The sequence below is a fragment of the Drosophila guanche genome, unplaced genomic scaffold (genome assembly GCF_900245975.1).
Source record: "Drosophila guanche unplaced genomic scaffold, DGUA_6, whole genome shotgun sequence".
NCBI classification, from domain to species: domain Eukaryota; kingdom Metazoa; phylum Arthropoda; class Insecta; order Diptera; family Drosophilidae; genus Drosophila; species Drosophila guanche.
The window spans coordinates 2,297,849-2,324,289 of NW_022995744.1; the positions used below are offsets into that span (position 1 = coordinate 2,297,849).

At 39.2% G+C, this 26,441-nt stretch overlaps 3 protein-coding genes and 1 long non-coding RNA gene across 8 annotated transcripts; 2 read left to right on the plus strand and 2 right to left on the minus strand.

Moving 5' to 3' along the window:
* Nucleotides 1-1,382: 1,382 nt before the first annotated feature.
* Nucleotides 1,383-2,485, plus strand: LOC117579313. Of its 3 annotated transcripts, none has more exons than XM_034265126.1 (3): nucleotides 1,383-1,478; nucleotides 1,538-2,185; nucleotides 2,220-2,485. In XM_034265126.1, exon 2 carries the CDS (start codon nucleotides 1,538-1,540, stop codon nucleotides 2,150-2,152), a length of 615 nt encoding a protein of 204 aa, XP_034121017.1. In that variant the 5' UTR covers nucleotides 1,383-1,478; the 3' UTR covers nucleotides 2,153-2,185; nucleotides 2,220-2,485. The 3 variants fall into 3 exon arrangements, with proteins under 3 accessions (XP_034121017.1, XP_034121018.1, XP_034121016.1); XM_034265127.1 differs by having other exon boundaries at nucleotides 1,538-2,182; nucleotides 2,217-2,485; XM_034265125.1 differs by having other exon boundaries at nucleotides 1,538-2,485.
* Nucleotides 2,486-3,543: 1,058 nt separating this feature from the next.
* LOC117579309 (catalase) lies at nucleotides 3,544-8,762 on the plus strand. Its single transcript, XM_034265120.1, has 2 exons — nucleotides 3,544-3,710; nucleotides 7,009-8,762. Exons 1-2 carry the CDS (start codon nucleotides 3,654-3,656, stop codon nucleotides 8,470-8,472), a joined length of 1,521 nt encoding a protein of 506 aa, XP_034121011.1. The 5' UTR covers nucleotides 3,544-3,653; the 3' UTR covers nucleotides 8,473-8,762.
* LOC117579315 lies at nucleotides 8,482-9,323 on the minus strand. Its single transcript, XR_004573459.1, has 2 exons — nucleotides 9,089-9,323; nucleotides 8,482-9,036 (listed from the first exon to the last, which is right to left on the minus strand). It is a non-coding gene; the product is annotated as an uncharacterized LOC117579315 (long non-coding RNA).
* Nucleotides 9,324-10,523: 1,200 nt separating this feature from the next.
* On the minus strand, nucleotides 10,524-25,798 carry LOC117579308 (protein I'm not dead yet). Of its 3 annotated transcripts, none has more exons than XM_034265117.1 (9): nucleotides 25,633-25,798; nucleotides 13,527-13,558; nucleotides 13,121-13,247; nucleotides 12,938-13,054; nucleotides 12,529-12,866; nucleotides 12,147-12,462; nucleotides 11,941-12,083; nucleotides 11,490-11,868; nucleotides 10,524-11,423 (listed from the first exon to the last, which is right to left on the minus strand). In XM_034265117.1, exons 1-9 carry the CDS (start codon nucleotides 25,654-25,656, stop codon nucleotides 11,136-11,138), a joined length of 1,764 nt encoding a protein of 587 aa, XP_034121008.1. In that variant the 5' UTR covers nucleotides 25,657-25,798; the 3' UTR covers nucleotides 10,524-11,135. The 3 variants fall into 3 exon arrangements, with proteins under 3 accessions (XP_034121008.1, XP_034121009.1, XP_034121010.1); XM_034265118.1 differs by lacking the exon at nucleotides 25,633-25,798 and adding an exon at nucleotides 20,898-20,919; XM_034265119.1 differs by lacking the exon at nucleotides 25,633-25,798 and adding an exon at nucleotides 20,657-20,767.
* Between the last annotated feature and the right edge of the window lie 643 nt (nucleotides 25,799-26,441).

Below are 26,441 nucleotides of genomic sequence, written 5' to 3' on the forward strand. Positions count from 1 at the left end.
CAAAAACTGTAATTTTACTCGTATCATAATTTAGTTCTCCACAAGAACGCCTAGTTTTTATGACTTTCTTTATTAGAACTTTTCCAATTAAGTTTAAAACTAAAAAGGTCATCCAACAAAATCAGCATAAATCTTTACGTGGGTGGTATGGAATGTTACGTAATTTGACAACTTGTTGCTTGTCAACGCGTAGTTTGTCATGTTATGTGCCTATTTCCTTTAATTAATAATAAAATTACATTTTGCCAGCTGCTTTGAAACATTAATAATGACAATATCTTAGATTGATTGATATTAGCCTTTTCATTTACTTTATTTATATATATATATATCGATCTATATGCAATCTCGATATCTTTTGCAAATATTCGTTGTTATGGATATCCAAAACAGATTGGGCGAAAAAAAAAACAGAATTCATGGATCGGAAACAAATACGTTACACTGAAATCGTACTCATTGTTTTTGGCTAGAATCGACAGCTGATTTATCGACAAGATCACGCAGAAAGGCAAACATGCAAACAAAGGCAAATAATTTAAAAAATAATGAATGCCTCTCAATAATTCGTTTTTATGGAATAAATGGAGATGATTTGCAAGGGCCCTATCCTTTATAAAACATAAAACCAAAAAACTAGCAGCTGCTCGTGCCAATATCCTTAGTTTCTGTTGCTGGCTCATACAATTTATGCTGCCAACTGTAAAAGTTGGCAGTTGGCAGTTTTCCAGTTGAGTACTCAGATCAGCAGAAAATATATCAGAAAATTAGCCGATTAAATCTTCCATCTCAAAGCGAAGGATAGAATTATTCTATCTTTTGTCGACAGAATCAAGACACGAGGAATGAAACAAGCAAACAAGCTCAAGAGGGCTGGAAAAGAGCATTACATGGAGACGATTTAAAACATAATAGTGCAGACGAACGAAAACGGATTATATGGATCGGTACTTATTTTATAAATTTTTAGGGAGATGAAACACATATTTATTGCATTTCTGTCCCGCCGGAATGGACTTATTCAATAATTCGGTGCTTTCTCCATGCATTGTTTTCCTTTAAACTCCGTAATCACTCTGAAATAGCACACTTTTCCTGTTTTCATACAAAGTTTGAATTTCTAACGGATTTCATTTTGTAAGAAAGCACAAAACAGTGTCCTCAGAGAGCATTCACTTTGCTCACTTTCGTCACAGAGCGAAATATATTGCACTTTCTGGACTTATAGCTGAACTCATTTGGCTCCGCTTCAGGTATTGCTCGTCAATATCTACGGTGAGACGGACATACACCCATTAACCTGTGTAAATAGAGGGGGTACAAGTGGATTAAGTTCGTTATTTCATCAGTATATTTACGGTATTGGTATATATGAGAGTCTATTTTGGTATATTTCTGAGGGTCAGACGGTATATTTGTTGGATAACTCCGGTGCCACACTGCGTACGACGCCAGGTATTCGGCGGGAAAATTGACATGTAAGAATTGTTATATATTTGTTTATTGCCTATTAATAGCATAGTATTTCACTCATAAGATGGCACCCGAAGCGAACGACATGTCGGAAGCAGCCGTGCGACGGTACTGCGGCATGGGCAACCATTTGCTCAGGAAGCCCAACACCATAATAAGGGAGACAAAAATGCTTCGCTTTGCACGCTACATAAACCCAGAACTGCGAGTCGATACACCAATCTGCTTGGATTGCTTCAAGATCCTAGAAAGGCTCTACAGGTCCAAAGTAAGTCATGCTCTGAGGCACAAAAAGAAGAATCAGGCCGAGAGCATATCGGACGTGAGCTCCAGCCAGCGACAGGACCTGACCTCCTTTTTGGACCCAAGCTCAACGACGTCCATCCCGACCATACGCAGGCGGGTGACGACCTCAGCGTCGGCATCTAGCTCTAGCGAGAACAACATGCCCACAACAAGCGCAGCGGCTGCGGAAAAACGCAAGCGACCCAATCCGCCGCCAGCTGCTCAGAACACCTCAATTGTGAGCGATGACGATGATCCAAATTCTAATCTGAGTCTGAATGCGGTCAATGGGACTCGGTTGCCACACATTCAGCCGATCCCCAAACGGCGCCAGACGGTTCATCTGAACAAGACGGCCATGGAAATCTACCTGGCAGGGACCACGGGCGGATAAGATGGCTATCCTCACTAACTTACTCATTCATACTCTCATGCAATTCATTTATTTAGAAAACACCTACCATCCGTAAACCAATCGACAAAGTGCTGTACAAACATAAATTATTGCTATCTGTTGTTATTTGGCTCTCACCTTACGGCCACCGAATAGTCGGTAGAGCTGCGCGTTATAGTTTAAAAGTTTGGAATTGAATAAGTAAAAATTTTCGAATCCCAACAGCCAGCTTTAATGTTTTCGTAAATTGTTGCCAAGTGTACTTTATTTAACATTAGCCTGTGAACTTTAAGGCGTGTATCGAACTAAAATAAAACTAAAACTAGAAGGAAAGTAATGTTTTATGATATAAGAACTAAATAAATAAATAAGTGAATAAAGTGCAACCCATAAGGGAAGAAATTACCTCAAATAAAGTCGCGTATTTCTGTGCTCATTTGAATCGCATAAAAAGTCGGAAGAAGTATTAAGGTATTTATTTTCGAAACAGAATTTCAAAGTATATGACGGGGAATAGGAAGAAACAACCAACTTAGCTTAAATGCTAATTTTGATTAATCCTAGTCCTTAGGTGATAGTCCCTGGGGTCCGTCAAGCTCACCAACATGCTCAGCACCCAACTGAAAATTTAAATGGAGGACATTGGCTGGCGGATTTATCTATTCAATGGTTGGGAACTCCTGCTCCTACATGTAACCCCATACGTGCGAATATAAATGCCCGTGAGGGCGTCATCCCAAACCCGATCCATGAATTCTTGTATCAAACACGCTGATGAAGTGCGATCACCAGGATGATCACAAGAATTGGATCATGGATCGGTGATCAGGTTGTCCTGTATGGTTCCCGTATGAATCTCGCCTTTTACAGGTCACAGCGGACTGGTCGACTTTTGAAATATTACATTTTCGTACACTACATAATTTATTATGAAATTATGAATTTTTATTTATATTACAATGTTTTGAATAAAATGCATCAGGTGTAATTTACCTTGCAGCGCTAGAATTTTTTGTGACGTTTTTTCCGACACCTTAATTTGTCGCAAAAATTCGCAGATTCCTGAAGGGGGGATTTGAATGAAAAAGTCAAATAAAAATTTGTAAAATATAAGTTCATTAGGCGCACAATCCAATAAAAAGGAATATTTATAATAAGCCAAATTTATTCCTCAACCGGATTAAACTGTTTGTTTATTGTTAAAAGTCGTTGCAAGCTGGGAAAATCAAATAGAACATCAAAATCGACGAATATGATTAAAGACTACGGTATATTTACGGAATATTAAAATGAGAAGGTATAGTTTGGTATATTTTTGAGGGTTGTGCTGTATATTTGATCGATAATTCCGCGGTCACACCGGTGCCTATATAAACAAACAAAGCAGTGCTTTACTTGACAAATTTACAACAATCACAAAACAGTTGGAAACGCAGGCGACAGTGCTCTAAACTTATTTTGAACTTCTAAATTCTGGTTATCCAACTAAATTGAAGGCAAGATGGCTGCACGTGATGCTGCTTCGAATCAGTTGATCGACTACAAGAACACCCAGACGGTGAGTGGGACTGAGAGGGAGCAATGTGTTTGCATGGGTGTGTGTGAGTGCCGGGCCCCGAAAAAGAAAGGAGAAAAACAAAGAGAAGAAATGAAAGGCAAAGCGGGGTGCAAAAATATTTATTGCTTAAAAAACAAGTACATTAAATCAATGAATGCTACGTGGAGCCTGTACTTTTTGAAATGTTAACAAATTTCGCAAGCAGGTTCTCCACGAGAGAGAGAGAGAGAGAGAGAGATCCAAGTTCAAGTGGCCGCCTCTCCACGAAGAGAGAAAGAGGGATGAGTGTCTCTTATCAGTTGTGTGTTGATAAGCCTTATCGTATTTTAATTTGGATTTATGAAAGTCTGAACCTAAGCCAAAGTATATGCACTGCAGAAAATGAAGCATTGTACACATACATACATGCATACGTATGTATATTTACTATTCTACTTGTTGCTCTGCACTTGTTTTCTAACCTTGCTCAACCTTTGGCCAAGCTGTTCGTTTGTTTTTCCATTTTATTCGCATTTATTTTCTTGTTTTTGGTTTCCTTTCTGTGTTTACACTTTTGTGTTATTTATTCGCTTTCGCTTTTGTTGAGCACCGTATAACGTATTTTCAATTTAGGCTTGGCTCTGAATGAGTTTAAATGGGATGGGAAAATCGTGCCTTAAAATGTAGTTCTCGAATACTTCAAAAGATCAATCAATATCTGCCCTTACTTTCCCATTTCCATGCCCCCATAAATCGATAATCCAAATGACACTTTCTGCTTGATAATTGCCCGAAAACGATTAGATCTATCTGATTAGCTGCAGTGTTGTGGCCACGCCACCACTGGTCAAACAATAACCAATAAACATTAACAATAAGTAAATATGTATGTATGTACCTATGTACATGCATAAAGTAAATATATGAAAATTGCACTTAGCTAATGGATGAGGTAAAAACAAATCAATTCAAACAATATCCCTAATTATGTTTAAAAAATAACAATTAAAATTAATTGCATATAGACAAAAAGAAAAACGCGCGAGGGCTGCGAAAAGTTGCTTGAATCGTTGCACGCTTGAGGTTGAAAAAATCGCACACTGCTCGAGTCAATGGACTCTGCAGCCAAGAGCCGTCGCTCAATGTTGCATAAACTGGTTGCAATGGCTCATTGCGATGATCAGTTACAACGACCCGCCCGGGCCTGGGCCATGAAACTCGTTTGAGCCAAAAGGTGGAAATGCGGACAGACAGGACAGGATTCGGCCCGGTCCGTTTAAGGAAAATGCGTGCGTTCGAGGCAAATTTTCTTTCTCTAATTTGGTTATGCAATTGAGCTGGAACGCCCGGCCCCGGGCTATGTGAGAATATGTTTGGAAATGACCCAGAAAAGAGGCTACTAGCCATGTAGATTGGTTCGTGTTGTTTCACTCGAATCCGGCCTTCTATGACGAAACTATGAAAACAGCATTTTGTCAGGAAATTAGCCATTTGCCTTTGTTTTAGCCAAACACTCATTTCAGTTCGGTTCATTGTCTCTATATATAGGGTGGGAGTGGAGTGTTTCATTTATACTGCATTATTTCAAGAAGTCCGAGAAAATCCAGAGAATCCACATTGGATGTGGAATTTCTGCGATTTTCGAGAGAACGCGAAGGTTTGCAATGGCAAAAAATGCTGTTTATTATGAGATGGGCAAGATATTTCAGCAACGCAAAAATGGTATTCAAAATCTCAGGCTTCTGATATTTTTCAAAATTAAAGATGTCACAAATTTGTTTTGAAGCTCTGCTTTCATTTTGATAGATGTCTACACTTGTTGCTTCTCTACGTCTTGTAGTATTTATCAATTGCGCATATCTTACAGGGCTGCCGCTAGCTCATTATCGTCGCGATGTTTACCCCCTCCTACATATACATATATGTATACATACATATGTACATATATACATATATACCATTCCTTTCATATCCGCGACAAGTTGCAATTAAAAACTGGGAAGAGCAAGTACACTCCATAACTAGGCGGCCTTTATGTATTTTACACTCTTGTAGATCGAGTCTGTTTGTAGAGATTGATTGGAGAGAGGTTTGCTTTTGCTACACTGTCTGGCCTTTGCTGTGGCCCCTCATTGTTATAGTCTCATTGTTATAGTGAAAACGGTTCTGGACTGAAGCGAGTGAACACAAAGACAGTGCAGACAAGTTTAAAATGCGAATAAGAATGCAGAAAACTTTGGATTCAGAGGAAAGGGGCGGTGGCGAGACCTGACGCGAATTGAATACAAATTTACTTTAGAAGATATATAGAAGGCCATCTAATGGAATATAATTTCATTTCAATATATAAAGAAGAAATTTCAGTCCGTTTGCAAGCAAGATACATATATTTAATTCCTAAATCAACATTTTATATCCTGGTCTTATTTTCCAGACAGTAATCCAAGTATAAATTTTTTGTTCTCGCAATATCTAAATGACTTTGTTGTGAAATAAAAAAAAAGCTAATTTATATGTCTGACACATCGCCAGAGAGAGAGAGAGAGAAAGAAATAGACAGAGAGGGACTGAGAAAAGATCTACAACCTTTGTATGCACTTTATTGTTCCTGAAATGCCCTCAAATTATAATTTCACATGGCGTTGAGCTGCGCTCCCTCTCATCCCTCAGGTGATTCCATTAATGAGTGACATTTTGTGCAAATTGTTGGGCAAAGCTGCTTCCATAATGAGCGTTGGCTTGATTGCATGTGGAATAAACGATAAGGGGCCCAAGGAGTGGCTGTTGCAACTGAATTAAGTTGCTCTGTTGACAGGGATAATAGATGTCGAATAGAACTACGCGTTAAATTACTTAAAAAACTATAATTAGACCTCTCTACACTACTACAAGAAACAAGCGAATGGTCAGTGGGAAAGGCCAACTGGGTTATCATGAACTGGTGTATACTTTAAAGACTGATAAATCCCTCCTCAGTGTTGCAATCTGTATACTATAAAACGGTAAACGGTATACATAGTATAATATACTTATTTTTGGCCCCTCAATGTGACCCCCCATGACAAGTCTTAGTATTTACTCTCGTCGAAAGTAGAAACGATAAGTGCCCGGCCTGCAATCTTTATGTTTATGTTTTTGTGCCGGGAACACCTACCTTATATATAAAATACAAAAGTCCACTCCCCAAAATAAGAATTAGAGCGATAAGCTGAGATAAGATTTCAGGGACACTTTGAACAACGGCATTCGGTTATGCAACCAGCAGAGTGGGAGAGAGAGAGAGAGAATTGCAACTGACAAAATTGTTAATTTGTTTCAGGTCTCGCCAGGATCAATCACTACTGGACATGGCTCACCGATTGGCATCAAGGATGCGACACAGACTGTGGGTCCCCGCGGTCCCGTGCTTCTGCAGGACGTGAACTTCCTGGATGAGATGTCGCATTTTGATCGCGAACGCATCCCCGAGCGCGTGGTCCACGCCAAGGGAGCAGGAGCATTTGGATACTTCGAGGTGACTCACGACATCTCCAAGTACTGTGCCGCCAAGATGTTCGACAAGGTGAAGAAGCGCACTCCTCTGGCCATTCGCTTCTCGACGGTCGGAGGCGAGAGCGGGTCGGCCGATACGGCCCGTGATCCGCGCGGATTCGCCGTCAAGTTCTACACGGAGGATGGTGTCTGGGATTTGGTGGGCAACAACACCCCCATTTTCTTCATTCGCGACCCGATCCTGTTCCCCAGCTTCATCCACACCCAGAAGCGCAATCCGCAGACGCACCTGAAGGATCCCGATATGTTCTGGGACTTCCTCACCCTGCGCCCTGAGTCGACGCATCAGGTGTGCTTCCTGTTTGGCGATCGTGGCACTCCCGACGGCTACTGCCACATGAATGGCTACGGATCGCACACGTTCAAGCTGGTGAACGCCAAGGGCGAACCGATCTACGCCAAGTTCCACATGAAGACGGACCAGGGCATCAAGAATCTGGATGTGAAGGCCGCTGATGAGCTGGCCTCCAGCGATCCGGACTACAGCATTCGGGACCTGTACAATCGTATCAAAACCTGCAAGTTCCCCAGCTGGACCATGTACATCCAGGTGATGACCTTCGAGGAGGCCAAGAAGTTCAAGTACAATCCGTTCGACGTGACCAAGGTCTGGTCGCACAAGGAGTTCCCTCTCATTCCCGTCGGCAAGCTGGTGCTCGACCGCAATCCCAAGAATTACTTTGCCGAAGTGGAGCAGATTGCCTTCAGCCCCGCCCACTTGGTGCCCGGCATTGAGCCATCGCCCGACAAGATGCTGCAGGGTCGTCTCTTCTCCTACTCGGACACGCACCGCCATCGCCTGGGACCGAACTACTTGCAGATCCCCGTGAACTGCCCCTACCGCGTGAAGGTGAACAATTTCCAGCGCGATGGGCCGATGAACGTGACGGACAACCAGGATGGTGTCCCCAACTATTTCCCCAACTCATTTAACGGACCTCAGGAGTGTCCCCGGGCCCGTGCTCTGTCCACTAGCTGCCCGGTCACTGGAGACGTCTATCGTTACAGCAGCGGCGACACCGAGGACAACTTTGGCCAGGCCACCGACTTCTGGGTGCACACGCTGGACAACTGCGCCAGGAAGCGTCTGGTGGCGAACATTGCCGGCCATCTGAGCAACGCCAGCCAGTTCCTGCAGGAGCGAGCCGTCAAGAACTTTACCCAGGTCCACGCCGACTTTGGTCGCATGCTGACGGAGGCACTTAACCTGGCCAAGTCCTCAAAGTTCTAGGCACCACACGCAGTGCGATTTGGTTATTGGCCTTAGATCCGGTCTATATTGCTGTTGGCATCTCATGCCCACCCTCACCCCATTCTAACACGACCTTCTACCACTCTCAAATTGACTAACAAGAGCGGAAGGCTTCTTGGCTTCTTGGTTGCGGGCATTATTCTGTTATCTGATCTGTCCTGTTTTGATATTAAAATTTGTCGTAGTTTTACACGAACACACATTTATATGATGCAATGGATATACACACACATGTAATAAATTCTTTATACTTTGATAACAAAAACAAACGACAGGCTTTTGATTGTTAGTTTGTTGGACATTTTACTTATTTACGATTACGTTCCTTTTTTCCTTCGATGGAAGCAAGTGACTGAGTGCCACGGACACTAACTACCTCTCATAGTCTTCTTTGGCTCCATCTACTCGACGTTGAAGCTGCTCTTCTCGCGAAGCGTTTGTCTTTTCGATGTTAGCAGGCAATGATGTTCAATGAAGTTGAATGCATTGTTCGATTCCTTTGATATTCCTCTTACTGCCGTACCTCAATGTTTCCAGTCTTTCCTGCTAACAACTTAAGTAGCATCATCATCGAAACTCTCTCGTACATACATACCTCCTTGGAACCCTGGCAGTTGGGGCACTTATTCAAAAACGGTTGACCGTTTAAACATCTCAGAACATCGGCCAATGCCTCCGAGTCCAAACTCGAATGGCGTTCAGTGTTTCACGGTTTCTCCCTGTAAAAGGCCACTGCGGACCAAATCCAAAGAATAGTGTAGTTAAGGATCAGTTCGTATCGTAATGGGTGGATTTTTGGCATGAACACTGGACATGTCTACATGTTTTTTCATTGTGAAAACAATTTCTTTCTTGTCTAAATGTGGTCGATTCTAATTTGTCGTAGTATTGATTTTTTACCATTTTGAAGGTAGTCAATGGTGATGAAGCCGCGTGCATTAAAAACGAGGAGAAACTTTGTTATTCGAGTTCAAAAGCGACTCTACTTAGAGAGAATGAGCAGGAAGGCTGCTATAAGGGGTGGGGGCAGCCACTAGACATGAATTTCATAATTTTGGCTATACAAATTATTAAACTTGATACCTTTTCGGGAATCTGGCATTCATATGTGGACATTCTTTCATAGTCTCTGAGTACTAAGCTACAATCAAGTCGCGCGGACAGACGAATAGACAGACAGACAGACAGACATAGACTCGGCTGTTGATGCTGATCAAGTATATATTAACTTTATATGGTCGGAAACGTTAATTCTGTACTCATTAATATACTCTATCTACTCTTTAAGTTAACTACTGACAAACCCACCTTGGTCGGCTTTGCCTCAGAATTATTCTGAGAGAAACACTGTTTTGACTTCTTTTGTCTCTGGTGTGTTTTGGCTGATACACGTTTCCTCAACTTTTACAATAAGGGGAAAAGGTGAATAAGGATTTTATTTATTTGTTTCACATTCTCTCATTCCACAATCTGCTTCGAGCAGTCTGCGGCATTAGGGGAGGAGGCCGAGCTAAGAGAGCGTGTTGGCGAGAGAAGTGGATTTTACACTTGTAGCAGTGAGATGGCATACAGCCATCTGGATGCAGCATTTTGTGGCTTTAGCTTTTATAGTCTCTGAGAACCAGGCGCTCAACAAGACGGACGGACAGATAGACATGGCTAAATCGACTCGTCTATTGATGCTGATCAATTATATTTATAATTTGTGGGACCTTTTGTGTGCTACATTTTTTCCGCTTATTATTTACTCTTCGAGTACCGTGTATAAAAATGGGTTACCCCGGCACTCACTATCTTTTTGCTCTCTCTTTCTCACTCTGCTACATTAAAATGGCTGAAAGCGAAAGGATTTTGCCAAAGTATGTCTGTCGTCCCTATGAGCACCTAGTTTTCTACTGAGTACCGGGTATAAAAGTTGTGACGCGTAAGAAGCGTCTCACACGTCCTTTCTCGTTCTTAGTTAGGATTGATACAAATCAATCGATCGATCGGCTGTCGAGTCATACGTTTTTAGTGAATTGTCATCTTCCTTTGTTGGTTGAGCTTTTATTATTACTTCGATTTTTTTTTAAATCTATATACAACATAAATCGTTTGAAAATGTACACAGTATTATTTAAACTTAAACTAAGTCTATTTGTGTGCTCATTTCAGGTTGCAATTAAATATTGAGTAAGTTGTTCATTACAAAAATTGTTGATACATTGAAAAACATGTTTGAATATGTACGTTCTCTCAGTCTAGTAATTGAAAATATAAGCAAACTACCGCTGTTCCTGCTGCGACGGTCATTAAATGTAGTTTCTTATGATGCTTTCTTCCTTTTTGCTTACTAAATGCAACAATTAAGTAACATTAATTTGTAGTTAAATATTTAGCTGAGTTTCATGAGTAAAGCGCTCGGGTTTTACCCCCCAGGTTTATCGTTTTGGACAATATTGCTAGCGTTCTCTTCTCACATTTGTATGGTACACGTTTTGCCAAACAATATCAATGATTTGTATCAAAAGTTCTCAAATCAGAAATGCATATCTCGTTAAAAACCTTCTGCTCTGTTCTCTCTGTTTCTTTCAGAAAAAGGCACTTTTCTTGTACAATTCCCTAACTTTTCGGTGTGTGTTTTAGGACTAAATTCTAACTAACTAGTGCGTCTTATTGGCAGCTGCTTCGGCCGCGAGACGCGCCCATTCGGGGAACGAATTGAGGTTGGGGTACACAACCAGGCCCCAGGTTTGACAGAAGATAAACAGAATAATGATGGTGATGATGGTGGGGCCAATTCCCGCAAGAGCCATGTCCTTTGTTCTAATGTTGGCATAGCCGGCCACCAAAGCATTGGGCGGCGTGCTCACTGGCAGGTGGAAGGCCATGCTGCAGGCCAGGCCAGCGGGCAGAATCAGATACAGCGGATGAATCTCAATGGCTAGAGACTGCAAGGAGAGTATGTACAGTTATGGGTAATGTAATCAAAAATGGAGAGCAGCAGATCAACTCACCATCTCCGCCAGAACGGGAATAATAATGTTGGCAATAGCCACATTGGAGCTGAATGCAGTGAGCACCACAGCCACCAGGATGACCACCAGCAGGAGTACAGCATTTGGCAAGACCTTCAGGCCAATCAGGGCGTTGCCAATCAGCTTGGCCATGCCACTCACTTTGCTACCCTCGGCTAGGGCGAAGCCTCCGCCCAAAAGAAAGACCAGGCCCCATGGCACTTTGGTCTGAATGAACTTCCAGGTAATCAAAGAGGGGGAAGGGCCTGTGGGCACTGGACCACCACGTCTTGAGCAGTAGCGTAGGAAAGCATAGTTGGCCGGCAGAATGAAGCACATGATGACGACGAAAATAGTCGGCATAGAGTTGCGAATGTCCCTGAAACATGCGGATCAGGTAGACGTATTAGTATGGATACTCTGATAAATCAATGGCAATTTTCGCACTCACTTTGTGTTCAACCAATCTGCCCATCCCAGGAAGATGCCAGGTTTGCGGGTGAAGTACATGATGACCATGAAGATGAAAAGAATCATTACTTGAATCTCGTGGATGCTCATGGGGCCCAGCTCCTTGTAACGCTGATCGATCACCTGTAATTTATTAACGTTTTAGCTTTGAAGTAAACATGTAAATAAACTCTGCTGATTGCTCACCTTCTTGGCCACATCAGCGCCATCCTTGCCCATCTGCACTTCTTGAGCCTCCTTGCTCTTGGGTCGGAACAGACCCATAAAGTGCCACTGCAAGAAGATGAATGTCAGGAATGTGTAGACCAACATAGCAGGCACGGAGTAGAACATGAATGTGGGGAAGTCCATCTGTTCGGTGGAGGTGGGGAAACGCGACTCGTAGATGCCTTTGAATGTGAGATTGGTGGCGGTTCCAATTATGGTACCACAGCCGCCCAGCGACGAGGCGTAGGCAATGCCCAGATAGTAGCATAGAGTGATTTTGGTGGGATATGGTGGCCTGTCGGGTAATAATTACAGGAATTAGTCAAATAATCAAAGTGAATTTCCCTTTAATATAGCTTACTCATCCTCGTTGTTCTTCTTGTTGCCGCCGACAATCTGATACTGGGGCTCGTGGTTGATCTTGCAGACACCCTGGGCCTGCAGCTCCTCCAGCACAGCGTGAATAATCGGACACATCATAGCCGTACAGGCGGCGTTCGAGATCCACATGGACAGGAACATAGTAACCATAATCAGACCAAAGTGTAATCTTCGGGGACTGCAGCCCACGATCTGGATTACCCTCAGAGCGAGACGCTTGTGCAGATTACAGTATTCCACGGCCAGGGCCACCATAATGCCACCCATGAACATGACCAGCGTGTCTTTGAAATACAAACGGCAGGTCTGATCTGAGCTCTGTATGGAAACCAAGCAAAACACTCATTTAGTTTGAGATTCTTGTTGGCTAAAAAGTTATACAGTCTCACCATAATTCCCATCACTGGGAACGCCACAATGGGTATCATCGATGTCACATAGAGTGGAAGGGCTTCAGTAACCCAAAACACGGCCATCACCAATAGCAGGTACATGCAGCGATATTCCTGAAAGAGTTAGACCCATTTGTAGAATTACCTTTCATTTGAAATCAATGTGTGATTGAAACTTACGGGTGTATTGTTCAGCAGCATAATGGGCAGACAAAACAGAGGAACCAGAAAGACCACAAGGCCTTTCCAGTGATTGCTGAAGAAGTTGGAACATTTTACCGGCGGCTGTGGAGGTTCACCGATTTCACTGTAGATTATAACAGGCAATAATATGTAAATTAAAGCTGACTTAAAAACAAAACATTTAAAGGAATCGTTACCTGCCAAGAGTGCCGTCTGGCCATATCTCTACTTATTGTTAAAATCGATTCTTTAGAAAGTGATATTTCTTCGCTTTCTTCTATCTATGAATGTATGAATTGACCTTGTGCACTAATGGACTTTTAATATCTTATTTTCCTAAAGCAATCATAAACATCTGCCTATCGTGTCAATTTAATTACTATATACAAGTGATAATACTTACACTTCCATTTTGATGTCTGCTGGAGGATAGATCTGTAAGCAAAGAGAACACAAGACAAATAGATCAATAAAAATGATCAACAACGAGCCCCCTTAAAGTATTTACACTATATGTACTTTGGAAACAGAAATCACTTGTTGCCATGTCGTAGCCAAAAGTAATCTGAACTCCGAACCCAAGCAATCGATTGTCATCGTTCACGCTTCATTAAAATGCCATCCATCAGCATAACAACATACATTGAAGCTCAAACCTAACCAATTGAAAATAATTTGAATCGGGCACACACAGCGCAGTAAAACAAAAAAAAAACCATCCAAATAAACTAAGCACATAGAAATCAGACGCGTGATATAATTTCTTTTTGGCAAAAAAAAAGCTTTGCAGTAATACTATGGAAATTAAACAGAATGGAACGGAATGAGTAAGTATGCCTGAGTGTGCCAGAAAATGTGTCAACGTCTGAGGTGCTCGAATATACATATATGTATAGGTAGGAATACTTTTGGCGGATGTTTCAGAGGCGCATATTCATGACGACAGTTGGCCCCTATTTCTTTCTGAGCGTCATCACACCTTGGCAGTATAGTGTGCGAGTATCTTAGGTAATCTATGCGTAAGTTAGTTCTCCAAATAGATCAATAAAACCTGGATATATATGTGAAGTACGATACAATCAATCAAGCACAATCAAGGAGCACACGCCCTCAACACAAAAGTTGTGTTTCCTTTAACATTTAGGTAAGTACCTATGGCATTTAAGATATACAGATGTTTATACATAATATGTACATACATACATATATTGCTGAAAGCACGCTCCAATTATAGATTGGATCGGAATACTCGGATTGTGTGTGTGTACACACAAGAATCCAACGGACTATGTCCAGTGTCAATGTCAATGGTGTAAGCATAAAATAGTCGTACATCACGTAAATATTACTTATGTGCCCCCCTCGCCAAGGGACAAAGACATGTGGTAGGGGCTCATGGAGCCGCAAAAAGCTGTTGAAATGGATCTGAGGCGTGTCGCATGCAACTTATAAAGAGGTTATTGACTTGACGACACAAAGGGAAACTTGTTTGTCTAACAATTCGTTGTAGCATAACAATATTTCCGATCTTTCTTTCTTTTATTTAATAGCCCAATATTCATTTTATTTAGTTAATTGTACATTAAGATATCAATTATAATCCATTTGCGAAAGCGATTTTTAACTTTCATTTACCTCTCAATTCAGCTCAAAAAGGAGAAAGATATAATAGAAGTGAATAATGTAAAGAGATATCCATCATTATTAGACTTTATTCTTTATAAACGACTTTATTCCTTTAAATCATCTATAAAGTGGTGGCACACTTAGGAGCCGCCTAATCTTTGTTCAAAACAAATACTAGATAAATGTATGTACTTTTCTGAAGAATTCTATGTTTAGTAACACTCGTTAGCTCAATCTATTCGAATTGCTGATCTATAAGTAGTTGTTAATACGAAAATAAAATAAATAAGTTCTTAATTTGGTTAATTAGTTTATTTAACAAGTTTCGCCGTTTGTGAGGCGCTTACCGGCTTATCTTGATTGTTAATTTTTTGGCTTATACATACATACATATATTGTTTACGCTGCCTTTGAAGTAGTATTACAATTATTGTTACTGTTGTTGGAAGGGGTAATATGAGATAGATCTGCTTTTGTTTATGGGCGACGAACGTTAGCTTTTAATTTCACACTGCATTCTCTGTCCAGCACATGAGTCGAGGGACAGAGGGGGAGAATTTGAGACAGAGATATCCGCCTCCGACATCAATATCAACATCATCAGTCTATCATCTGTTTCTATTGTGTTTGCACAATCGCCATCAATTGTTTATGACTACAGGGGGATGGGTAAGTCGGAGTCTGGGGTAAACATGCGATCTACAGAGTATTTCGTTTAAATCATCTATAAAGTGGTGGCACACTTAGGAGCCGCCTAATCTTTGATATTTCTGAATATCTAAATGGAGGTTCAAGATTCTTGGGCATTGGCATAGCTATAGGTTGCCACAAAATCTATATATGCATACCTACATTAGACCACTCATGGAGAAGTGTGAGTGCTCGTGCAATATTAATGGAAACCCAGCCCTGTACCTACTTTCGAGTATTTCTCACTGTTGCGAGTCATAAGTCAGTCTTTAATTGAGAAACATTTCCACACGGCAATTAAAAGTATTATTAAAACAAATTCAAACACGCGCTGACAGTAACTAGAATCGAGCCACTCCCCCTGACAAAAACCCAAGTATTCCATTTTGGTTCTAGAAAAGTTCATCATCTAAGAGAGAAGGCTCGTTTCTGTTGCCGGGGCTGTGTGTGTGTGCCATTGATTACCAATGCTGATAGGAGAAGTGAATAAATGAGAGACAGAAGGAAAAATTCATAAAGTGGAGCCTATTATATAGAAAATACTAGCACATATGTACATTCATACACATATACAGCTCCAACAATGTGCAAACAATCTGTGAGACTGCTATCAATTTACAATTGGTCATCTACGTCAGAAGGCGCCCTGAATATCAATCAAAATTGAAAATATACACTCGCATTTCTATATATGTATGTACATAGGTGCGTACATCTATAGGTAGGTATATAAAATGTACTATATAGTATTACATTGTTGTGTTATAATATAATCAGAGTACAAATATTTACGTTGTTGGATAGCTGTGGTGTGGAACTTTCTGCGAACTACGAGCTTTAATGGTATAAACACAAGATGGGGTGAGTTTTGTTTTTATATGTAGAAAAAGTTACAGAACTCTATTCAAGTACATCATAATACATAGTCCAAAATACCAATTAATGAAATTGCAAATCAAATTCAAAATTCACTAGAATTTTCAAAAAGCAATCAGCAGAAACTGAACTACTAAATTAATTACCTTATTAAAGAGTCCAATTTGAATAAAAGACGTACTCATACTTCATGCTTGGATTGTCAACAGTTCCAAAAATATTCAAATAAGCATGAATTATATAGGTAGCTTTGTATTATGGTATAACAAGTGGACGGGAAAGACTTCCGGGGGTACCCGGAAAGAAGCACCAAAATCTCTCTTAATTTTGGCAGGGGTGTTCCTCCGTAAGCTAATTGAACAGCTTGGTGGGCAAAACAATCAGATAACCAACACAGAACATGAAAGTGAACTGCACTTTAATAAAGAATAATGTAGTTCCACTCTCGGGGGGTGTTTTCGATAAGTGAAGTGGAGTATAGTGTTTACCAGTTAATTGAAATAATGGGTCATGGCAAGACAGAGAGAGAGGTATTGTGCATTCCGGATGGCTAAGTGATTCCAGCTGGGGTGAAACATTGTTATTTATAAACCCTCAAATGAACACGTATTTGCGTAAATTAACGTATCAATAAACAGGTTATATTTGTACTATATCTGCATCTGTATGTACATATGTATGTATGAGGATGATTGCAAGTTTTACTTGAATGCATTTGGAGACTTTCGATGCGGAAATGAAATGAAACATTTATTCTCCGAAATCACCATATTCAAATTCAACAACAGGTTATCTTTCGAAAGAAATTTAAAATAAATTAGAATAATTGGCAAGGCAAGGCTTACAATAAAGGAATTTTACAATTGCTTAACGTGAACCATATTGTATGGCAAGTTTAATATGCATTCCAACAATGATTCACTGCGCGTATTTTTAACGACTTGCGATTTAATTATATTAAACTTTTTTATGACTTTAAAATCAATTAAATGAGAAAAGATCTTAAAAGTCCAGTTAGAATGGCAATGCTAACCAAACAAGTCATTTTTGCCATGCCTGATAATTTTAGGCCAGACATTAAAATATTTTGAACAAGTTCCGACACCGAAATTAACAATACAAAAATATATAAACATCTCAATTTTGATCACTTTGCCATACATTTGTCTGCCGATAAGCAAACCGGTCTGTTGAAATACAAATCCAGTTCACAAAGAAAACTAACGAAAACAAAGCAAAGTGCAGTGTGAAAGACTGTAAAGGTTAGGTTTCTATTCCAAAAATAGTACTACGGTAAACCAAAATAATGTAATATTGGATTTTCTGTAGTGTAACACATTTCATAATGTTGATAAGAAATTTGAGTTTCCAGTTCAAGTGCTTGGCTTGTTCCACAGAGATGAGTACTTTAGACCCAAGTCAGAGGAACAGGCTGGCTGTTAGGCAAACCGATTAAGTTGATCCAAAGTACAAAAACATAATCTAAAATTGAACAGCCAACACAGTTAAGAAGTGCCCAGTGGCTTCCAATCGAACGGCTTCTGGATGACTGTTAATCAAGGCAAGACTGTACTCTACGAACAGTTTGACTATTACTCCATTTAAATAATTCGATTGCACAGACAGATCACCTTACGACATTCGCATAAATTTGATATGGAAATTTCAGTCTCTTGCGAGTATTTTTCCTTTTTTTTTGGTTCATTCACACAAGCCAAGTCGCCTGGCAACAAAGAGAATCGTGTGCCGCGGAGGAGGTTAAGCTGGGGGTTATCTGTAGAGAGCCGACAGAACTCGCAAGAGAAACACTTTTAGGATCATTTTTTCTACTGTATTTTAAGTGGCACTTGTGGTCAATCGTCCTTCAGTTATTCAGAACTAAAATGTACAAAAATTTGCCGTTTGTTACTCCGGAAAGCGAAGTACACAAGGAAGTCACAAGGAAGAACCTGAGGCAAAAAAAAATTGCATTGTGTTGTATTCCTCACTTTATTCAAAGTATCTGCGAGTTTATTGCACTGACAATATATATATATATAAGTATTTTAAATGTCTCAAGTAATTCATTTAACGTTTTCACCTTCATTGGACTTCCCGATTAAATGTTAGGAATATAAATCACAAATAACCCTGGTGGCCGCATCAACCACATTTTCGAACTAACATAGTTTCATTGTTTGTATGTACATATGTAAGTACTGAACATGGGGATGTTTTTTAGACTAAAGCCGCAATAATTGTTCTATCAATTAATATGTCATTTGTTTGGCTATAGAAGTTTGAACTTGACATTGACATTGTCAGCTATACAAAAACTATAGAAACATTTGCATAATTCACTGCTGGAGCTGGAGATTTTTTTTACACTGGCTTAGATACAACTTTTGAAGGGGGTGCTTGGAATCTCTAGATTTCTGCTTAGTTTAGGTAGCAAGTTATTTAGTTTAGTTATTTTTGTGCGCTGTCAAAAGTATGTACTGAGACGTATAGTCATAGAAACAGGTGGGAAATCTTAGTGTTCACAAGTGAATAGAACTTCTGGAAAGTGTATATACATATGTACACACATACTATGTGCAATGAAGGTCTTACTCAACAAATAATACAAACAAACAATACAAATAGATTTAAAATCAATGAGTGCACAATTCAGAAAAATGTGTAGATATTAGATAAAAAACCTATAAATACTTTATATAACTGCTATCACTTTTATTTTTGTACAAAATTCAATCAGTACCCAAAAAAGTATAACATTGAAATATAAAAACAAACTTATCTCTCTTGGTATTGTACGTACATCAAAAAAAAAACTAGTAACTGATATCGTTATATCAGAATAAATACATATAATACATACATACGTATGGATTAGTTGGGTGTTTGATTACGCTTCTCGTTAGGTGTGAATTAATAAACAGCAACAAAAAATTACGTTATCTGCCAGAAAGAAGGTGCTAATTTATACGTCAAAAATTATAGTTAATACTGATATGGTTTGATACCTCATTTAAGAATATTAAATTGAGAAATGGATTGGAAAATTGTTATAAAATATTTGTATAAATAAATACCAATGTTGATTTGGATACTTTACTTTGAAAACAGTTTTGTGGGTAGTACACGGAAACGTGCCCAACAGGCTTTGTCCAAAGCTAGACATACACACATGTGTATTATTACTATATTATATAATTTTGTTTATAATATTATTATATTATATCGGCTATAATATTTCCCATGAGATTTCAGATCAAGAAAGCTTTTATTATATACTAGTTCTCATGGAGGAGTCAGACTGGAAACCAATCAAAAAGAACAATTACATAATGACAGCCAGCTGCAAACCAGAGGCATTAAATATTGGGGCAAGTGCGCAGTAGGCTCGCTCCTCCAAAACAGACCAAACAGCTGCTTGAGCTTCTGGGGTTCACTGACTTTTCAGTGCGCATATAAAGGAAACCCATTTAGTAGGCTTCAATTTCAGGTATCGCCTGATCGGTTTCACTTTCAGAGCCAGCCAGACAACGGCTCCCGAATATGTGTACAAACATATTATACATACAGATTAGAGGGATGCGTAGACAGTTTTTTTTATTGATAAGAAGATGACCAGTAACCATGATCCATTATGCAATAGCATGACCACTTGGAAATCCAAAAACAAAAACAATACCACTGTATTGTTGATATCAATTAAGTGATCTTGCTTAGGTTTTCTAGGATTCTTAATCACAAATTTGATTTAATTATGAAACGTATTGAACTAAGATATTGTTTTAAATTAGAGAAATCTACACATAAATAACCACAATAATTTCCGTTGTTCTTTTTTTTTAGGTACTCCTGGACACTGTTTTTTTTCCCAAATTTTCAGCCAAAAACTCAGGCAGCAAACGAAAGTAAACAATATCTACTTTGGAGATCTTTAATTGCAGAAAGCCAATGCAGCTGCCTGGTTCCAGAGACACAAATAAACACATATGTATGTATGTATGTACATGCTTATGTACTACTCGGATGTAAAAACATGCCTATATTCTGCCTCTTATTCAGGTGCATTTCTATATATGGTGAACTGACGGAGAGAGAGCATGGAAGAAGGCAGGCAGAGGAGAACAGAAAAGAAAACAAAACATAAGAGAACACCGCTTGAACAAAGAATTTGCTTCTTAAGCAACGCATACATATGTAGATATGTATGTATGTATGTACATACATATGTATTTGTTGTACATGAGAAGGGGAAACAAATAGTTTATAGGATTCGCTGACTTTGTGTGTGGTTTTCTGGGATCTAATCAACCAAAGACTACCAAATAATTGTATAGCCTTACATACCACTGGCCTTCACACTCGTAAAACGGTTCTGGTGCAAGAAAATGCAAACGACACAAGTTCACTTCCTAACCAAAAACTGAAAATAAACACACACAGCGCGGTATTTTTATCGCCTTATTTACAAGACAGCAAGGCGCAGCACAAGCATTCACACCGCACGTGTCAAAAGTTTTTTAAAAGTGTCCGATCTCTGATAAAGAATCTTTGAAACTATAATTCTCCATTAGTAATATTATATTACATTATTTACGTTTCAACAGCAGCGGCGGCGGTTCAGTTCGATTTGAACGATTTTTAAAATGTGCGATGCAGTGTGACCGCGGAATTATAGATCATGTATACCGACAGACCCTCGGAAATATACCAAAATATACCCTTTCATTCTCAAAATATACTGTAACAATATAACGTAAGTATTACATCATTTTCCTCGACTTTGATCTTCTGTTTAGTATTACCAGTTACTTAGGAGTTTCGGCTCTAAAGCTGTAGTTTTACTCGAATAATCATTCAATTCTTCACAAAATTGGCCAACAACATTTTTACGAACCTTTTTGGTGGTGGAGCAAGTCCGGCTAGCCAGTCATCCCAGGGCTGGGTACTTCCCAGGCCCTCAGGGCCTATGCCAACTGCCTGAACATCTCAAACAAATACCATAAACAAAACGACAATTTGAAAAAAAAGAGAACGGACTGTACTCTACACGCTAACGACGAGTTATATTAACTGTATTATATATTATATATTATATATACAGTAGTCAAAGATTGTCAAAAATTCGTTGTATTATTTTTCTTGACTCAGAAGCAACAGGATAGAAGTAGGGAAAAGAGAAAACGAATCGGATTGCTGTGCCATCGTAAAGAATAAATGTATAGCTGCATGTACGTGTGTGCATATGTGGATATGCATGGTGGAACGTTGCCATGTGCTACCTGCATTAGAGAGAAAATGCAGGCTAGACTGTAGCAGCGCAGAGCTAATTGATGCGAAATAAGAATACGCGGCTCGAGTGAGCACTTGTTGCGGGACAGGAAGTGTATGTGACAGCTGTAGCGCCCAGTCAAGTGGACGGATACCACAAGGCACAACCTCGTCTCGTCTCTTCTGGCGTACTTGTTCAAAGTGCAACAAGCAAGCCGACTTTCTTAATGACACTCTCCCCTCACGGGGTGAAAGTCGCCTCAAGCAACAGGTTGCTTTCTGTACGGGTATTGTATGTATGTATCCGTTCCAGAATGCATCCAATCTCAAACTCGTTTTCTCCGCTTTTAAATAAAATACAGATAGATGCATTCGTCCTCTCACTGAAACTTTTCCAAGACAAATTGTTTGAAGCGAAGTTGATTGGCTCAATTGTATGGAACTATCAGTATTAATTTCCCCAAAATATGATCCGCCTGGAAATCTTTCGGATTGATACACGAATTGAATTCAACCTAGAGTTCCATAAATAGATGATAAGTAATCTTAGAGAAGTTGGCAATTCACTCCACCTTTCATATTCATACAATGGGTAAATGTTCTGTCAACTGAGACATGTGACATGTGTCGCTTGGAGGGGTTTTTCCTCGTATTTACACTAATACTAGCTGGAACTTTTTTAGCCATGCTGAAATAGTGTGGCTGAGCTTGAGGTAGTCACATGATTTAAATATACATACATGTACTTGTACATATATGCATTTGGTACTTATGTACAATATATGAAATTCCTATTATATAGGTACAAATATGTATGTAGTACATACATACATATGTACATATGTATGTGTTTCTCAACCATGCAATAACAATTTATTTATAATCGCCTTGAATCAATACAGCCAAGACCTCTAACTTCCTATAACTAGCACACACCTCTGAAAAAAAATCAATACGCAAACAATTTTCAAAGTCAAGTGGAAAATGGACCATAAATTCGTTATTAGATCAAAGCAATTGAGAACAAGGTCGCTATATGTACATACTACATATGATATGATACATACGATACTTGATAGAATTCTCATAACACACAAACAACATAGGGAAATGCCTCACTTTCATATATTTTAAACAATTAATAAAATTATGTATGTATATTTTAAATTTGTATTGACATGTTTGTATTTACATTTGCACATATGTATGTACAGCTGTTTGCAATGAAATAGTAGAAAGCCTGAAATGTACACATTAGAAACACGAAGGAATCCTGGAACATTTGCAGTCCATCTTGTTGTTTTACATGACTTTTACAAAAATATTCATGAAAAGAGCTGTTCAATAAAATTAGTAGTCAATTTTTTGAAAATCGAAAAAAATGTTTAGTTAATACCCATCTCTCATGCTCTTCATGTTTCTTAAGGTTTAATATTTAGTTTTTTATCAACTTTGATTTTATTATTTCCTTGCTCCCGCCTGAAATAAATCAATAAGGTCCTGCCTAAGCTTCAATAGGATTTTAGCCAATCATTTTTTAAACACTGGCTCTCCACTTTGCTCTGGTTGCACGAATTGTATTTACTATAATGCTTTTGGCATTCCCCCATAATATTTTGAGGACATTCAGACCTAGGGACTGATTTGAACATGGAAAAACGCCGATATTTTCAGGTGAAACCCAATTTCTGGCGAGCTTTCTTGAGTATTTCGGATCATTATCTTGTTGAAAGATCCTTTTTAAAGGTGTTTTTCAACTGGAATATGAATGTTATGTATAAAAAAGTATGCTGGCCCAAAGAATTTTGTGATATACTCCAACGAAAGGATAGGAAGTAGCACTTCATATAGCCTGGAACTCATAGGGCTCAACCCAACATGCCCAATACCGTTTTTTTCAAGAATTTGTGCACTTTTCGGATGTCTGTGAACGCCACAGTCTGGAAGTGTCTCAAAAAAGTCTTTGAATGTGAGGAGGTCCGGCAATACTATTTCATTGAACACAACTGTAGGTATATTTGAACATTTGATCTGTTCACTAGTTATATTATTTACTCTGCACTAAAAGCGCACTAAAATTAATTGCCTAGCGACTACTATATATCACTTTGCTGTCTATATATGTACATGTGTACATAGTACTCGTGCTATTGCGCTTTCATCAAAAACACAGAGTAATTACGTCTTTTCATTCTTTAGCCAAGATGTGGAGAGCGATTCGAAGTTGATGTTCTTTTGCTCCAAACACGACTTCGATTGTTATTAATGGAAGGAGCGCTATCGCCGTCTCTCGTAGGAAAGTCTTCAACGCTTAAGCAAAAACCAGTTTAAGCTTTTATTTATTTGCAACTGGTTTTTTTTACTCCAAGACAAACAAGGTAAAATTTAAGAGAGAAGTTCCGTTGACCCACATTAAAAAATAATATAAGCATATTTAAGAATGAAATATTTAATGAACTTTATTCTTATTTGCTCCATTAGGTAATCCACCAGATTTATTTCAATACAAAGTTCAACCTTAAATTGCGTACAATTTATTTTCGAATATATTTTCAGTATCTAAGAACGTCTGCAATTGTTTGTCTTTGCGTCAGTCCATGTCACGTGTGGGGGCGGGGCCGACATAAAAGCGTATTCTGTTCAAGGTAACATGGAGATTATAAGCCAAAATATGTATAAACAAAAAGCCAAGAGCAAAAGTGACTTGGGCTTCTGCGTTCTAAAAATATCTACACATCTCTGAATATTGTAGGCAATTTTGGATTTTGAACTATGTAGGAACTTTAGACACAGGCATTGTAATGTATCTATTAGTATTCGAACATCCATTTTTATGGCTAAACAAAATCATCAATATTCGGATTCATTTGATTTACCTCTATTCAATTAAATATTGTTCAGAAATTATATCAGAAAGAGATAAAGGTAGAAGGTAGCTAAGAGTTCCCCTTATCAAATTTCTTGGGTGTGATCAGACAATAATGATTTAGAAAATACCTACAGGTAGGGACAGTTTACATGAAATTTTAAGGAGCTTCTGCTTGTAACCAAATATAAAATGTTTCCTATGAATTGTATACAACTTTTCCATATCCAGAGTCCGTTAATAACCTCGAATTCTGTTTAAAAATTCCGGACTTAACTTTATCTCACGTGTTGTAATTTTTTGTTCTATAAACAGTTTTATTGGGTTAACAAAAACTTGAGCAATTTAAGCCATTTTATTAATTGCCTTGAGAAACCCTGCCATGCTAATTATTTCGCTGTCGGACTGTGAATAATTTTGTACATATTGTTATCTTTTGGTGTCGTTGTGTCGTCATACCCTTTCTTGGTCAGGTGGTTTTCCAGACACGGGAGCGATAATGCAGAAGCGACGACAAGATGATGAAGGGGGAAGGGCTGCAGAGAAAGCAGCGTCAATGGTCAAGAATTTGCACGAGGAGATGGTGTCTATCTTTTCTCTTAGATAACAATAATCGACAAAGTTTCTACATATCTATACGGTTAGTATTCATGAAATATAGTCATGCATTGTTAAGTGGGTGGACAAACAACATCACGGCTGTTAATATATTGATTAAGTCCTAACTGTGAGAGATACATGATTGGGAATCAATCAATACAATATGATCGTAGTGGATTCCGTGAACTTTCCTAGTACTAAGATTTAGCAAGTCTCTGAAGACTGGCCCTGCCTCAAAGCATTGACAACAACGACATCTAGTCCATATCACAGCGTGTTTATATAACAACCTCTTACCTAACCGCCAACTTCGGAGCGGCACGCGCTCTGTCCAGCCAAACTCGATTTCTATCAGCCAATGAACCAACAGTTCAGTTCAGTTCATTACGAAAAATTCCGTTAAAAGTCCTAGGGCTTGTCCCGAACTAAACTCAGGTTCAAGGTCAAGTAGGTAAAACAGAAAGCGCAAAACTCGAGCAAGACAATGTGCCCACGTTCTCGAAATCAAATATAAATCAACAGGAAATACTAATCACCTTTTTAATCACGAATAATGAACATGGATTTTAAAATCGAATCAACTCACCATTTTGGTAGTCTCGGTTGCCATGGCTGGTGATAATGGTATATATCTTTCGATACTTGTGATAATCTTAAGAAATTCGTTCGCCTTTTTCAATACAACACTCGCGCGGAAATTTATTTCATAATTTTCACTTTCTTCCACATAGCCCAGGCGACCGGCTAGACGACTAAGTTAATACTCAGCGTTCGACGAACAACTTGCTCTGCGATTGCCCCCAAAACCCCAGCCGATTTTCTTTCACGGTTCTCTCTCTCTCTCTCTCTTTGCCTCTCTATATATACAATATTAAGCCCTGGACAAAAGAAAATATGTGATAAAAAGGCGGCAGAGCGCGGAGAGCTAGAGTTAGATAGAGAGAGCGCAAACACAGACGCACAGTGGGTGAAATGGATAGACTAGTTAATATAAACATAAAACATAAAAAACGGCATACAACAAGAACTCTATAATTTATCTGCATAATATACATAGGAAAAAACCTGCGGACGATATTAGTTTATATAAGCTAAATTGTCGGCTTCACCCACTGTGCGATGGTGTTTTCGTCATCGGATGAGAGAATGTTGTGTGCAGCAACGGCTGCAGCAACAACGTGTCATGACCTTCCGTCCTCCTCGTTTACAACTTTCGCGTTGACCTTAAACCTCTCGAATTCTCGAATGCCAGGCAATAGGTCCCCCGTTTAGCACACGCCCCAACCGGTATGATGAAAACCCATTCATAAAACACGAAATATGACGTCACCTGACTACTGTTAGGTTGATGTGTGTGGGAGGAGATTACGAATTCGTTTTCTTTCTACTGCAATT

Coding starts and splice junctions, on each gene's coding strand:
- LOC117579313 (XM_034265125.1), top strand. CDS start 1,538: ATGGCACCCGAAGCGAACGACATGTCGGAAGCAGCCGTGCGACGGTAC.
- LOC117579309 (XM_034265120.1), top strand. CDS start 3,654: ATGGCTGCACGTGATGCTGCTTCGAATCAGTTGATCGACTACAAGAAC. Junction 3,711..7,008: donor ACTACAAGAACACCCAGACG/GTGAGTGGGACT, acceptor AATTTGTTTCAG/GTCTCGCCAGGATCAATCAC.
- LOC117579308 (XM_034265117.1), bottom strand. CDS start 25,656: ATGGCAACCGAGACTACCAAAATG. Junction 13,559..25,632: donor CAACCGAGACTACCAAAATG/GTGAGTTGATTC, acceptor CTTTGCTTACAG/ATCTATCCTCCAGCAGACAT. Junction 12,867..12,937: donor TCCCAGTGATGGGAATTATG/GTGAGACTGTAT, acceptor GTTTCCATACAG/AGCTCAGATCAGACCTGCCG.